Source organism: Cervus canadensis, chromosome 32 (assembly GCF_019320065.1).
Source record: "Cervus canadensis isolate Bull #8, Minnesota chromosome 32, ASM1932006v1, whole genome shotgun sequence".
In the NCBI taxonomy this organism is placed as follows: Eukaryota; Metazoa; Chordata; class Mammalia; order Artiodactyla; family Cervidae; genus Cervus; species Cervus canadensis.
The window spans coordinates 23,512,479-23,528,440 of NC_057417.1; the positions used below are offsets into that span (position 1 = coordinate 23,512,479).

Consider the following 15,962-nt stretch of genomic DNA (forward strand, 5'->3'; position numbering starts at 1 on the left):
CATATATTTCCTGATCAGAAGCTTATGTCCACAGTTTTGGTGAAAAAACAAAAAATATATATCTAGTGTTTCTTTTTTTTTTTTTTCTTCTTACAGAGCACAAGAAATCCTAGCTCCATTGAGATGACAAGAGTAGTACAGGTTAAAAATTAAATTCTGACTGAGGTTTATGACTAGATGGACTAGGAGAAAATATTCACACTCCAATCCCAGTGGTCCATTTGGATGGAAAAATTAGTCACCGGCAGGTAAGAGGATGGGAAGCTACCCACCCGCCTTAGCCCGAGGCGCCACTTACAAGTTTGAAGGTGTTGTTTTCGCTGTGAGGTTTCTTACCTTAGGCTGAAAAGCTCCTTGCAGCGACCCAAAAGGGCCGGTGGGCGGAATCATAGGGGGGATGCCCGATACAGCCGGAGGATAAGAATGGAAGAGCTATGGCCAAAGATGGAGGGGGGGAGAGAAAAGATTTTAGTAGGAGGCAAATGATACATTCACATTCCCTTCCCACAGAAAGACGTCCACATTAGCCAGCCAAGTCATCTCAGTTTGATGCCATTAGTCATAAGAAGCCACAATGAAATGATCACACAGATGTGCCATGAATACTTAACTTAAAAAGTTAAAAGTAGTTCAGAATCAATCAGCCAGCAAATGATGTCCCAGATGAGGCCATCATTAGAAAGGGAGCTTTTCTAATTATTAATTGTTAAATCAGATAGAAGTCCTAAATGGTTGGAGACTTTAATGCGTATCAAAAACAGGAGGGGGTGCTGAGCCAAGTAAGATGCCCAGAAAATTACAAGTTAATTAGAAAATAGGAAAAAGGGGAAAAAAAGGAAGACAAAAGGAAGCAAGTCTTTAAGGATTCCAAGATTTTACACCATTAAAACTCAATTAGTACTTTTAGATTTTTAATAGTTTTGAGGAAATGGGAAAATATGCACAGTCCTTGCTTCATTAGGTTGTTCTGGTAAGTGGCAGTTCCAAGGACAATTTAAATTGTCTAAAACGATGACAAATACTTGTGGAAGGGGAAAATAAAATGACTCAAGAGTACACTTTCAATGGGGCCACACGTTTTCCTGTAAGATGATCGTAAAATCACTGGAGGCCATTCACGATGAGCCCTGGACATGCCAGTGTGCGCACTCAGTGGGGGAGCAGGAGGGCTCTGAATGTAAAGTAGGGTTTTCTTGAATTAACAGTTTATAGAGGACACAGTGGAGGAAGGGAATTCACAGCGGAAGACAGTGCAGACACATCTTTCCCTCCACCTAAAAATATATCGTTTCTGGGGAATCTATCGCTCTGGCTCCATTTACTTTGAAAAACTCACCACAGAGATACATTTTAGTGATGTCCCGCCCTTATGGTTGCGCAATATGTCAAAAATACAAGAATAATTCAAGCTTTCCCTAATGATGTGTTTATGTGAGCTATTTCTAGGTAATGGCTGAAATCCACTGGTCATTTCACAATCGGGTCTGTTTTCAAAGCACGTACTTTTTCCGTTGGTCTTTATTTCATTTTGCTCCCCTCAATGATGCAGCAAAGTTTTTCAGACTAATTGATATTGAACTAAATCCACTTAAACAGTGATTGCAAACCAAGTGCCCTCATTTAAAACTACTTTTGAGTCTAAAATTGCGTTTTAGATACTTGAGTGTATTGTATCTTAACTCCCCTTTGTAACATCCTAATCTGCAAAGCAGGGGAGACTGAGCACTTCATATATTATCCACTATAACTAATAATATGAAATAACTCTCTCCCAGTATACTGTGTGCAGCAGAGTAATTAAATACATCACACTAAAACACTCCAATTTCTATTACTCTGCCTCCAAGTGGGTATTCTTCCTTTAATGTTTTCAATTTAAAAATTGGATGTTCTCACCATTTTCCTTTTCTGACCCTCTTTGAATAGAGCATTCCACCCCTCGAGTAAAAATCTGAAGTACTTGAGTAATAACACAGGAACGTTTCAAAAAACTCAGGCCTGCAGGTTTATGCTCCAGCTCACATCTAGGACTCTCTGTGGAATATGTTTATGCCGAGACACTGCATGGTGTCCGAGGAAGTAAACTGAGCTACCAGTAGAGCAGCTAAACTTTCTCTGAAGATTTTGTTAGCTGGTCCTTAATTTAATTTAGCAAATACAGACAAAGGACAGAAATCTGGTTGTTATTATTAAGGGTGGTACCATTCATAAAATAGATGCAAAGAGAAAACCCATGGCTCTACTGGATTTTGCATGTCTACTTACAAAAATGCTTTTATGTCGTAATTCTGAGCAGAGCAGTGTCTAACACTCGGGGAACCCAGGCACTTAGATAGATACCCTTTCCTCATCCCTTTCTATAGAGACTCCCCTCGAGCCATTTCTGAATGTCTCTCCATAACCAGTTCTTAGTTGATTTCTAATACTGTCTAGCCTGGACTTCTCAGCTGATTCCTCACAGTTTAGGACTAACACAGTGTCTAATGATCTAGTTTAAAGGATGAATGAATTCACAGGGTTGGCTGATCTATTGAGTGGTCCTCCATTTGAACCCTAAGGTAACAGTATCCAAAAATGAGAACAAAAATAGTTTAAGATGGTGAACTGACATGGCTACGAGCAGTTATTAAACGTCTTTCTTTCCAGTTTCATTCAAAAAAATATATAAATAAACCATTGAGCAAAGAAACTTGCAAAACTTCAGGTAAAAATGATGCAGTATCACTCCATAATCAAAATATCATGGTAAGATATTCAAAGTTTCTGTTATAAAAGAAGCTCTCATAAGTAACTGAACATGTAACTTCAGTTGGCGCCAGTTTAGGTTCCAAAACATTCTCTTAAAATCGCATGAAACAACTTCTATTAAAGAACAAAGAATGAGTTTAAAGAAAAGAAAAATCATGCATGTAAGACCTTCTTTCATTTAAATGATATTTTTAACGAGTTGGCACGAGCTCAGGAAAATAATGCCAGCCACGTGGAAGAGGGATCAATGGTCTAGAACAAATGAAAATCTGCTTTTTGAAGTCCTGAGTCAAAAAAACACGGTACTTTCTTTGGAAGACATAATTCAAGATGGGAACTTGAACTTGAACATAATTCAACTCTGGGAACTCTGTGTGTTAATAACATCTCTACTGAGGACTGAAATCTGTGATTTCAGAAGCTCCTAAAACTCTAACACCTCCAACAAAGTGGATGCCCCACTTGGCAGGACTTTAAAGTCTGGCTCATGACCTTTTGATTCAGAAGACGATACTGCATCTTTACCAAAAGCAAACGTCACAAAAGCAAGCATCCGAAGTGACGAGGAGCAATGGGAGTTCTTGCAAAGATGGTTAAGGGAGGCTGCGAGCCATTGACTGATCGGTGGCGGGAGCATGGAAATGGAAAAGCGGTTACATTGAATGGGTAGCATGGTAACTCACACTGTGCCGGTAGAATGGGTCAACTTTTGTAGGGTATTTGTCAAACTGCAAAGGGATCAAAGCAAAAGCTAGTTACTTAGAGAAACTACATTTCTATTACTGCTTCAGCGGAGGCGGCCCCAAGGAGGCCTCTCTGTTGTCAGGCAGGCATCAGACTCCGTGACCACAGTGTATACGAAATCATTCAGAGTTCCTGAGTCTCTCTGACCAGAAATCAACAGGAATGGAAAGTCAAAGTGAAAACCCATTCAGAGCATTTCAGGCTGTGACTACACTAGAGCGGCTTTCTTTCTAGGCTTTATTTAGAGACGGGCAGGAACCAAGCGTCTGAACTAGAGAGAGGAGGCAGTTGTTCAGATAAATCAGAGAGAAGTGAGCACTGGCTCTGATTTATCCAGAGAATTCCCTCTGTCTTCATCTTTGCTTTGGCAGAATGGTACGTTCAGCTGTTTTTATGTTACCCCCTAGTGGGGGACAGGGCAGGCCTGGTGTGCTGCAGTCGGAGGGTGCAAGATGTTGGACAGGACTTAGTAACTGAACAACAATTACCTCCCCCACTGCCCCCTGCTGAGTACAGAGCAATTCCGGCTTGGCCTTCGAACATTTCTTTCAAGCAGGAAAGAGTATATACCATGATTTCTTCTAAATAATGTCCTCATCCTGTGCTGTAACTCCCATCAGTTAGATTTAACTTGTTTGTGAAACGGCTCACTCAGACTGGTATAAACTCCTTCCCCATATAAACAGGTCCTTAAAAATATAACTGTGGAAAAGTCGAGTTCATCCAAAAAAACAGATGCAGGATTTATCCGACGAAAAATTTTTGGTCCCAAGGCCTCACCGCTAACATTCTCATAAGTAAGGTTTATAAAATAAACTTTGAAATATGTATTTTTAAAAAACTAAGTTGAACAAAATGGGGGAGAAGGGAGGGAAGAGAGGATGCAAAGTTCAGTGAATCACGAAATTCAAATCCTCACAATGCCTGTTCTCATCGCCTTCAATCAAGTATTTCCTGAAATATTAAAAAATAAGTAAAATTCTCATTGTCACCGTTTGGACACGCATCCATCTCAGACCAGTTAGCATCATACTGTGGTGCTGGTCCTTACAGCTCCTAAGTTAAAAATCAACCCTAACTGGCTCCAACTCCACCCCTGGCACGTTAGTCCCAAGCCACGGCCAAGACCACGTCGCTCCCTGCAGTGGTCCCTCTTACCACCGGGCTGTTTGGACCGCTTGCTGCAGCGCACAGCAGTAGACAGGGGGCGCTGTCTCACGAGATGCGAGACACAGAACACTTCCGACAGAGCGGGTTTAGAAAACCATCCGCGAGAGTGGGTGGGGGAACCGAGGGCCGTCCAAGTCTCCCACCGGCCCTCTCCCTTCCAGACTTCCCAGGATTCTGTGAGCGTTTATCTGCTAGCGCAAAACACCAGCAGATACATTTTTAGATCTGGTGGTCATTCCCCAAGATGTCCCCCAAAACCAAAATCACCCGTAAGAAGTTAACTACCGACACACTGGATATGACCGCCCTGGGGAGCATCTGGAATACAGTCCACCCACAGCGCTAAGAATAACGGGTCAGAAAAGAGCTCCCACTTCAGGCCCTGGGTCAGTGCCACCTGGAGCCGGGCGTATCCCAGAGAGAGTCGGGCAAGGCCATGGGAGCCCCCCAGCCAGTCTGCTGCGCCCAGACGGCCCTGCCAGCCCCACGGGGCTGCGGACAAAGAGCGCCGCGCTGCGCCCATTCTCGCACTTCCGCCCGGTACGCACCATGGGCGGGGCCGGCGTCGGCATGATGGCGGTGGGCGGGAGGGCGTGGGGGAAGGGCGTGAAGGTGTGCTGGTGCGTGTGCTGGTGCGTGTGCTGGTGCTGGTGCTGGTGCTGGTGGAACTCGGTCCGCAGGTAGGGCGGGGGGCCCAGGGAGGCCCCGCGGTCAGCACTCTGAGAGGCCAAAAAACGCGTGTTCAGTTCCTGGCGCAAGAGGTCTTGCTCTGGAAAAGAAGAAGAGGCAGACGGTGACACCTTTTCCCGGGTGGTCATTTCCTCCAAGAGCAGGACATCCAAGGGGCTCACTACGGAGGGCTCCAGACCGGGCCTTTGTGGAGAGGGACTGCCAGCCAGCCAGAGGCGGCTAAGGCCCAGTCAACAGCCTCTGTTCTCTGTCCAGGCTTTCCGGGACGAGGGGTCCACCAGTGCCGTGCGCATACAGGGTCCAGGCTGCACGGCCAGAGGTCAAGTTTCAGCTCTTCTCGGGGCAGCTGAGTGACCCAGGGCATTGCCCATCACCATCTGTGTCTGTTTCCTCATCTGTCAAGTGGGGGACAACACATTGCCTGTGCTGTGGGGGGTTGTTTCGAGGGTTAAAGAAATGAACGTTTTTAAGTGCTTCCTCATGCCCTCTTCCAAGGGTAAACCTCTGCTCTATAGCTCTCTGTACTGATGGCAAAGCTTGGCCGTAGTGGACCCGAAGTTCGGACACTTGGCTCAGTTAATACAGGTGAGGAGCAAAGAACCCAATACCTAACCCTAAGTGTGTCTTTAAAAATCTGGGCTATGTTGCCTCAAAAAGTGCATTTTCCCCACCCAAGGTAGAAGGCCTCATTTAATCGCTAGTTGCTCAGTCCTATCTGACTGTGACCCCGCCAGGCTCCTCTGTCCATCGGATTCTCCAGGCCAGAGTACTGGAGTGAGTTGCCACTGCCTTCTTCAAGGGATCTTCCTGACCCAGGGACTGAACTCGGATCTCTCCCACATTGCAGGCAGAGTCTTTACCTGCCTAGCCACCAGGGCAGCCCTTTTTTGACTAAAACAAATACCTTAAGCCACCATGTGACTTAAGATTCTGGCCTGAAACAGACACGGGGTATGGAGAGCTTCTGTCATGCCCATAGGGCCCAGACAAACCTGTGCTTTACTGCCCAGCAGGCAGACCTGGTCAGAAAAGCCTCATGCCTACAAAGTTCTCTCTGGCAGAATCCCCTGGATCGTGACAGGTTGGGATGGGGGCTGCTGGTACATTTTCTGCAGACTCTCAGCCCACTGGGGACCGGAGGAAGAAGACATACTATAAAGTGGACCACGGGGAGTGGCTCTAACCTAATCATCGGGGACAACAGGGGTGAGGCCTCGGGAAGGGAGAGCAGGAGCACGGAGAAGCCAGGCCAGCTCCTCCCTCCTACCTGAGTAAGTGCTCCCGGCCGGGTGTCCGGGCACCTGCAGACTCCCAGATGTCAGAGGTGGTGGAGGAGGCAAAGCAGTGGGAGGGGCAAACATATTGGGGTGATGTGAGTGTGCGGGGGGCTGGAGGGTGGGCGTGAAGCTGTGCAGGGGGCTGTGGTTGGGCAGGGACAGGGGGAACGGGGAGGCCGAGGGGTGGTGGGAGATGTGAGGGGGGGCGGGCTGAGTCTTCGCTGGAGTGCTGCTTCTGCTACTGCTGTTGGAACACCAAAAAAAAAAAAAAAGAGAAGAAAGGAAAAAAGGGGGTCAGTAATCAACTTTCTTAAAAACAAAACGCAGCCAAACAGAGCCATTTAACACGTCTCCTCTCGCTCCTCCATCTTCGCAGGTCCCCGCCCTGCGCACACAGAGCCTCTGCTGAAGTCGCAGCTCCTCTAAGCCGGCCCCTCAGCTGTGGACACAGTGAACAGCTCCCAGCTCCTGCTCCCAGCTGCCCCCCATCGCCCTGTCCAGAGAGCTGCCCTTCATACCCTGTGCCAGCCACTCTTCCTACAGGGGCCACGTCAATGGAAACGAGCAAGCTGGTGACCTGGGCTCGCCAGGTCTGTCTGCTCCGTCTTCTGTGAAGAAGCACAGGGAAGGGGGAAGCAGGGAGCTGGGGCGCCCTGTCACCTCCACGGACCGGAGGCCACGAAAGATGGGCCCGGCCCGCGGAGGCGCTTCCTTCCGCGTCACAGACAGGAAAAAGCAGGGCCCTCAGCCCCAGGCACCAGGCTGACACATGGAAAACGCTCCCCCAGCCGTGAGCGCGCTGAGCACAGCCCGGGGAGACGCGGGCGCGGGCCCACCGCGCCCTGCACCCGGCCTCCAGCTCCCTTCCCTTTCTCCTTGTGCTGCCTGTCAACCTTCCCTCTATGATCTGGCGAAGACAAGACACAAGAGGCCTGGCTCCCCATGGAGGAGCACCTCTCCTTTCCTAAACCCAGCAATCTTTCTCCTGTATCCGTGACCCACCTGGCGGAAGTCACCACGGAAACTCCTCCAACCAGACCACTCCTCGGTCTGCACGCTCCCGGCCGCCAGGAGGTGCGGGGAGATGTTGACAGGGAGGCAAACGGCTTCCCTTCTAAGACTCCCTTAATGTTCTGGGCATCTCCCCTGGTTTCCCTTCCCTGCCTCCGGCCCGGGAGCCAGTGGAGGGTCCCAGGCACAGCGCCCTGGACTCTCCCTTGAACCTCCTCCCCCTGCAGTCACCCTCAGGAGCCTCCGCAGATAGTCGAGGTCTCCCCCAGTGCTTACCACCCAACCGATCCTCAACCCAGTCCCACCCCATCTTCTCCCCAGAGACCGTGTCTCCCTGCGCCTCGGGCCCCTTCCCGTCTTCCGTGCCTGCCTGGCGGAGAACACAGTGACAGAGATTCCAACGGGGACCCCGGTCCCCATGGGAGCCCCGGCGCCCACCGCCACCTGCCCGTCCCACCGAAGACGACCGACGCCGGGGCGGCTCACCTGAGGCTGTTGAGGCTCAGGCTGCTGCTGTTGTAGGCGGACAGCGGCTGGGGGAGGCTCTGGGCGGCGGGGTGGGCCTGCGCGGGCGGGAGGGCCTGGGGCGGCAGCGGCCCCGGGGACTGTGGCCGGGGCGGCCGGGGCGCCTGCGGCGGCGCGGGCTGCGGCGAGGCCTCCGGGGGCGCGGGCGGCGGCTGCGCGCCGGGGCGTGGGGGCGGCGGCGGGGGCTCGGCGCGAGGCCCCGACGCGGGGTCCGGAGACGGCGCTCGGGGCTGGGGCTCCGCCTGGGGCTGGGGCGGCGGCGGCGGGACCTGAGGGCGCGCGTCCTTCAGCACCACGGGCTCGAACAGGGGCTCTTTGCCGCAGTCCTGGCTCTTCTCCTGGCTCCGCTCTAGACCCGATACCTTGGGGACAATGGGCCCCGCATCGTGGCCGTGGTGGGGTAGCGCGCCGACGCCGAGCTCCGGATCTGTGCGGGGGAGCGGAGAGAAGAGCGAGGCAGACGGTGAGTGAGCGAAGCTGACCCCGGGCCGGGTCACCTGTGCCCAACGACACGATCGGTCAGGTCCACCAGCCAGATAAGGCTGCCTTCCAGACAGTGGTTGAGGCCATCAGAGTCTACAAATACATGTTTCCCTTAATCTTGACAAAGCAAGATTATGCAGTGAAATTCAACAACAGTAGACAACAAATCGATTCACCCCTTTTAAAACAAATACAGTTCTTTAAAAACAATTCTTCATTTATTCGGCTGTGCTGGGTCCTAGGTGCTGCCCCTGAAGTCTTTACTTGTGGTATGTGGGATCTAGTTCCCTGAGCAGGGACTGAATCTGGGCCCCCTGCATAGGGAGCTCAGACTCTTGGCCACTGGACCACCAGGGAAGTCCCCAAACACAGTTCTTGACTATACAAAGGAGAAGTGTTTTCAGTAGCACATGAGGCAAATGTTATTTAGCCCCGCAGACGTTTCTTCTCTGCCTTGCCTCCTCTCCCCTTTGCATTCTGACTGATGAAGCACGCTTGACATTTGGAGACATTTCTGCTGAGCAACAGCTAAATGTCTGGTCAAAGGTCAGGCCTCCTACGGCTCACTAAGGATTCGAGCAAACAGGAATATAGACCAACTGACCGTCAACTACACAGGCTTGAGTTTTTAAAGAATTCCCTCTGGACCACAGGAGGGGTCCTTGGCCAGGTGAATCTGGATCCTGAGACCAAGTGGGATGGGAAATGTAAGTAAATTCTACAGTAACTAATGATACCTAGATAACAGATGCTCCTGTATGAATTTAAATGATGTACTTCCCTCCAAAGGTCAAAAGACCCATGCCACATCTAGTATATGGGTACCCTGATGACCCCGTAAGTCAAACTCCATACAATTCTCTAACAGAATAATGAGAGACAAATATGGTATTGCATATAATGAGGTGGCTCTATGGTAAAGAATCCGTCTGCCAATGCAGGAAGTGCAGGTTGGATCCCTGGGTTGGGAAGATCCCCTGGAGGAGGGCATGGTAACCCACTCCAGTATTCTTGCCTGGAAAATCCCATGGCTAGAGGAGCCTGGCGGGCTGCAGTCCACAGGGTTGCAGACAGTTGACCGTGACTGATCATGCACATCTTTGTGGGGGGGCCGGGGGGGAGGGAGGCAGGGATTCTCTTCCCCACATTTTTGCACTTAAAAAAAAAAAAAATCCATCCTTTTCTATTATTACAAAGCTTAAAAACAGGAAGAGAATAGATCACAACATTCTCTAAAATGGTGTATTTCAGGTATTCCTAAATGAATTACTTTGGGCATGACCTTTCTCTTCACATCTTCCTGTTATCAAGTGTGAAAAATACATGGTATTCTCACTGGTCCTATTAATGTCTGTTGATGTCCTATTGGGTGTATACACTTGTCATGTTTTTTTCCCTGAAATTTGCATCAAAGCAATCCATTATTTTCAGTGTTCTTTTGGTAAAACAGATCAAATCTGTAACATGCACAAAAGCAGAAACAAATGGTGGGTTTATAAACAAACCACGTGGTTAGCTCTTATGAACTCAGCTATCCTCAAATCCTGTAGACCAGTGTGGAACAATCACACTAACAGGATGCCAAGAAAGACCCCTCTTCACGTAATTCAGGCATGAAAGGATAAAGGTTCGGATGGATCTGGTGAAAAGGAACTCTAGACTTCTGACATCCTACGCACACACATTTTTTTCCAGTGCTGTCTTCAGAACTTTCCTAGGCAGATCTTTGCTTATGAAAAGTGGATGTGTTATGAATTTCCAGAACCTGAGGGCTGAGAGAGGACAGGAAGTTCCTGATGTGGACACAGAGCCCCTTCAGCCATAAAAACTCCCACATCACAGAGGAAGACCCTTCATCGGCAGACACCCAGATCTGAGGATGTTGGTGCTGCTGCTTTTTCACTTTTTTTTTTTTTTTTTTAATCATTTTCACAAGATTTTCCATAGCAAGCAATTATACAAATTCACTGAAAACCACAGGCTTCCCAGGCTGCAGGCTGGTTAGTCAGGCATGGGGCAGAAAGCACTAACACCCAGGAAATCCTAAGAGGATGAAATAAGAGAACCTCCTCCATGAGGTCCTATGTGCATAAGCAGGGACTCTTCCTGCTCTGACAGCTGAGGACTGTGATGCTTTTGTGACAAATACGGCAAACATACAAAATGGAATATATTCCCATCTTTTCGTACTGCTTTGTTCTCTCTGGACAAGGATGTTGCTGTTATTTAGTTACTAAGTCATGTCTGACTCTTTGTGACCCCGTGGACTGTAGCCTGCCAGGTTCCTCTGTCCATGGGATTTCCCAGGCAAGGATACTGGAGTGGGTCGCCATTTCCTTCTCCAGGGGATCTTCCCGACCCAGGAATCGAACCCGGGTCTCCTGCATTGCAGGCAGACTCTATAACTGAGCCACCTGGGAAGCCTTCCAGGACAAGGATAGTGACAAATAAATACATAAGTATTTTCCATCTTGCTAGGTTACATTCAAATTCATGACCTCCCTCCAAAAATCAAGGTCTAAAGTTTCTCTCAGACATAAAAGAAAATTTCCTTCCCAAGGGAGACCACCCAGAGGTTATTACTTCAGTTTACTTAGGCCAGTAAGGAAGTACAACAGAAACACACAGATAAGCATTTTATTCCATCTAGCTTGCCTATATTTATCTCTTGTTCTTTAATCGATGAGCCTCTAGAATTTGGACAACACAGCTGAGTCTGCAGCAGGCACCGTGCAGGCTTTGGCTCAATTCCCAAGGCCCCATAAAGGCAAACCGAGGTGGTTCTTACCTCTACTGTCCCACTGTCTGAGGACCAACCCAAACCCAGCTGGAGTCAGGAGTGGTGCCGAGACTGGCATCATTGCCATCCGTGATGTTCAACGAGGTACACGGGCAAGACCAAAATCTTTCTGGCAAACTCTACACATTTGTAGGGAACCATCTGTGAGGAATGACTTAGGGAATCAAGAGGCACAGAATTTTGGAAGAAGACCAGAATCTGGGAGACCATCCCAGCACTTCTCAAACTTTAATGTACATATGAATCCCCTGAAGATCGGATTCAAGTGCAGGTTCAGCGGCGGGATGAGCGGGGCTCCAGAGTCCACCTTTCTGAGAATTCCCCAGGTGATGCTGACACCTGGACTGTTCTGTGAGTAGTAGGGGTGTTATCTAACCCTCTGACTAGACGGGGGATAAGCCCAGAGAAGTTAAGGAACTTGCTTGTTCTAGTCCCAACTCTGCCTCCACCAAGTGCTTCTTCTCTGATTTACACAATGTCGCCTCCTAAGAAGCAAAATAACCCTGAAACAAAGCAGGTAATGATGAATCCAGGATTCGGTTACAATGTTTTAAGTGCAGCCAGATAGTGAAAAGGGTCAGGGAAGCTAGCGAGGATTGCTGGGAGACGGCCCTTCGGCTCAGTCTGAAGGCTGTCACCAATCCGTCAGCGAGGGTGCTGCAGCCTATGAGCAAGGCAGCAACAGGCTGGAAGGCTGGTAACAACTATGGGGCTGAAAGTTTTACCACCCCCATTTACATGGATCCCGGAGGCACGGATTAGGCGTCATGCATTTTTGTGGCTAATCAGTAATGCATTTCCTCTTCCTTTCAATTATTCAATAAATGCATCTTCCCAGTTAAGCTCTTTCATCCTGACAGTCCATTTATCTTACTGAGCTTCTCCAAAACTGGCAAGAACACATAAAAAAAGAAAAAGGGTTTTTTTTTTGGAGTAGGGGTGGTGGGGGAGGGATATTGCTCAGTGTGCTCTGAATTTACCAAAGGATGAAATGTGCTGAGGCTGAAGGAAATAAGAACGTGTGCAAATTGACTAGTCTTATTTAGAAGTCTTATTCCATTTGGGGGGTTTTAGAATTTCTCTTTGTGTTTGTAAAAATAACATTATGCTTACAATAAAGGATATGCAAATTTGAATTACACTGTACAGTAAAAAGGCTGAATGTACTGCGTGTAAATTATATCTCAACAAACTTGACTCAAGCACAATACATTTATTTTTTTAAATTTAAGGGTAGAGTAGGAAAAATGTGCTTGAGTTGGCTACAACTTGGATACAAATTCTCTGGGGAAAATGGGCTCGCTTTTAGTTTACTGCTGCTGCTGTGAAGTCACTTCAGTCGCGTCCGACTCTATGTGACCCTATAGATGGCAGCCCACCAGGCTCCCCCGTCCCTGGGATTCTCCAGGCAAGAACACTGGAGTGGGTTGCCATTTCCTTCTCCAATGCATGAAAGTGAAAAGTGAAAGTGAAGTCGCTAGTCGTGTCCAACTCTTCATGACCCCATGGACTGCAGCCCACCAGGCTCCTCCATCCATGGGATTTTCCAGGCAAGAGTACTGGAGTGGGGTGCCACTGCTTCAGTTTACTAGTTGAATATAAACCCTGTCACCTTTGTGGAGGGCGATGTGGCAACATTTACCCAAAAAACTAAGGAGTTCCTTTGACCTGGCAAATAACAATTTGGTCTACAGACACAGTGAAACAGTATCAGGATGTGAATCACATGTTTGAAAACAACTCAAATGTAATCATTAGGGTTACATATAAATTTGATACATCTATACAGTGGAACCGGCTGCAACTGCACAAATAAATGAGGAGCTACATATGTACAATGTAGAGCATACCCTAGCTTTTATGAAAAATGAAGAAAAATAATATATATTCATTATTACTTTATATCTAAAGAAGCTCTGGAAGAATACCCAAGAAACCAATAGCCTTGGATTACCTGCTTAGGGTGGAGAAGGAAATGGCACCCCACTCCAGTATTCTTGCCTGGAGAATCCCATGGACAGAGGAGCCTGGGAGGGTGGCTGCAGTCCATGGGGTCGGCAAAGAGTCGGATACGACTGAAGTGACTTAGCATGCACGCACACCTGCTTAGGGGCTTGGGGAGGAGTAAGAACTGGGGAAACAGGGAATCGGGGGAGGGAGAGATATTTGACTGTCTATATACATGCATATTTAAATTTTTGAATCGTGATCATATAACCTATTAAAAATTTTAAAATTGGTCTTATGTTTAAAAACAGTCTGAGCAAAGGAAAAAAGCAAAGCATATAAAATTGGGGATTTGAAGAGTGGTATGACTAATAGGCATGGAGAGTATCTTTTATATAAAATAAGAAAATACAGTGCATACATTTATACTAATAATTTTTAAATGGATTTGATGAAAAATATAAATTACAAAAATTGACTTAAAAGCAACCCAATCATAAAAGTCAACTGAAAAACGACTCCATATCAACACCACTTCAACTGAAAAAAAGGCACCAGGTTATGTTATAGACAATGTGGACTAAACCTGTAAGAAGCAAATGATCACGGATGTTTAAACTGAAAATCAATAGCAGACCTACAACCAAAGGAAGGGGCAAAACTGTTATTTACAAAAAACATAATGATCGAGTTGGGAAACAGCCAGCTAGCCAAAAAAAAAAAAAAAATACAAGAATTAATAAGAGAGCTCAGTAAGGTATCTGAACAAAGAAAAACCACAAACATCTGTCGCTTTTCTACACAGCAGCAACAGTGATGAGAAAATAGAATTCCCGTGACAGTCACAAAAACCATGGGACTTCCCAAATGGTCTGGTTGTTAGGAATCAGCCTTGCGATACAGGGGATGCTGGTTCGATCCTGGGGTGGGGAGCTAAGATCACCCATACCCCGGAGCAACTAAGCCCGCGCTCTCTGTGCGTGTCACAGCTAGAGTCCAGGCACCACACTGAAAGGTCCCACATGATGCGCCTAAGACCTGACGCAGCCAGATACATAACCTGATGAGTAAATGTTATCTAAAAAAATAACAAAAATCATACGGCACTTGGGAACAAACCTGACAAGGAAATTAGAAGGCCTCTCAACTTTCAGAAACATGTACCTGCCAAATGCTTTGAGAATCTGTGTTCAAGGGTGTTTTATGATGCAGAAAATAATAAATAAATAAATGGGGGTGGAGCCGGGGGCGGGGTGGGGAGAGAAGTTAAAGGGTAAGCCACGGAAGAGGCAGGTCTTCCAAGAGACCACCCCTTGAGGGGTTTTCCAAGTTTGCTGGAGTGTATGTGTCTGTCACAGTGACTGGAGGGAATCAGTGCCTCTCAGAGATGAGACGTTTCATGGTATGAAGGTAAACGCCACGCAGTATCCTGGTTCACTTTCTAAAGTCCCAATGAACATCTATGCAGCTGAAAAACATAGAGCCTGTCTTTACAAAGAAAAGACAAAATAATTTTTTGCATCGTTTTAATACACACTGGGGTTTTCAAGGAACACAGCTATTGAATGCTGTTCCATCGGCTGTGTTAGGTCTTGTGGTGGAGTTTTTCTCACTTGGGAAGATCGTGATGTCAATGGTGAGGCTGCTCCTGCTGTGGGAATTACTACGATAGTTGTATCTCTATGTACAGATTCAGCCTCTGACCTTTCGTTGCTTTCTAATGTAAACAGGCATGTATGTACTTAAAACATACTATGTTACTATAAGTTACTTTCTATTTGTTTCTCCTTTACATTTCATTAAAGGCTTTATATACATTTTAAAATTATGTGTATAGATAAGCCAAACATAGTGTATGGATAAACCAAATATTTTGCTCCAGAAATTAAACAATGAGAGTGTGCTAAAATATTTCTTATACAAAGAAGGCGCTGGGTGCGGGTGAGGATGAGATTTGATGTATTATGTCCCTGTGATGGACTGCTGTTTCCAAAATTCTAATAACTTACTGTAAATATGTAGCAACTACCTGAAAGGGCTGTTGTGGAAGCTAGAAAGTCATGTTATGCACTTTTCACAATGTATTGCACAAAATAAGTGATCAATGTTCCCAAAACTACTATAGAAAAAGATTTAATTTCATGGAAACTATTTCAAGACAAAATTACTATTAAGTAAAATAAAGGAAACTATTATCCCTATTATCTGCATAAATCCATACATATACACACCAAAAGAGATTAGAAGGATACACATTAAGATGCCTCTTGAGAGCCCCTTGGGCTGCAAGAAGATCAAACTAGTCAATCCTAAAGAAAATCAGCCCTGACTATTCATTGGAAGAACTGATGCTGAAGCTAAAGCTTCAATACTTTGGCCACCTGATGCAAAGAGCTGACTCGTTGGAAAAGACTCTGATGCTGGGAAAGACTGAAGGCAAAAGGAGGAGACAGTGGCAGAGCAAGAGATGGTTGGACAGCATCACCGACTCAATGGACATGAATGTGAGCAAACTCTGGGATATAGTGAAGGGCAGGGAAGCCTGGCATGCTGTATACAGTCCATGG

The 15,962-nt window shown here is 47.0% G+C and overlaps 1 protein-coding gene across 5 annotated transcripts in view; it reads right to left on the reverse strand.

Annotated features, from left to right (window-relative positions):
• AUTS2 (activator of transcription and developmental regulator AUTS2) overlaps nucleotides 1-15,962 on the reverse strand; it is a 1,185,039-nt gene that overhangs the window by 21,187 nt on the left and 1,147,890 nt on the right. For 2 of the 5 annotated variants that reach the window (XM_043455588.1, XM_043455593.1), the window contains 6 exons: nucleotides 8,127-8,592; nucleotides 7,148-7,237; nucleotides 6,620-6,873; nucleotides 5,211-5,431; nucleotides 3,432-3,476; nucleotides 337-432 (listed from right to left, as the gene is read on the reverse strand). In XM_043455588.1, the coding sequence (XP_043311523.1) occupies nucleotides 337-432; nucleotides 3,432-3,476; nucleotides 5,211-5,431; nucleotides 6,620-6,873; nucleotides 7,148-7,237; nucleotides 8,127-8,592 (1,172 nt within the window). The remainder of the gene's footprint in view (nucleotides 1-336; nucleotides 433-3,431; nucleotides 3,477-5,210; nucleotides 5,432-6,619; nucleotides 6,874-7,147; nucleotides 7,238-8,126; nucleotides 8,593-15,962) is intronic. The other 3 variants (XM_043455590.1, XM_043455591.1, XM_043455592.1) reach the window with 3 other exon arrangements.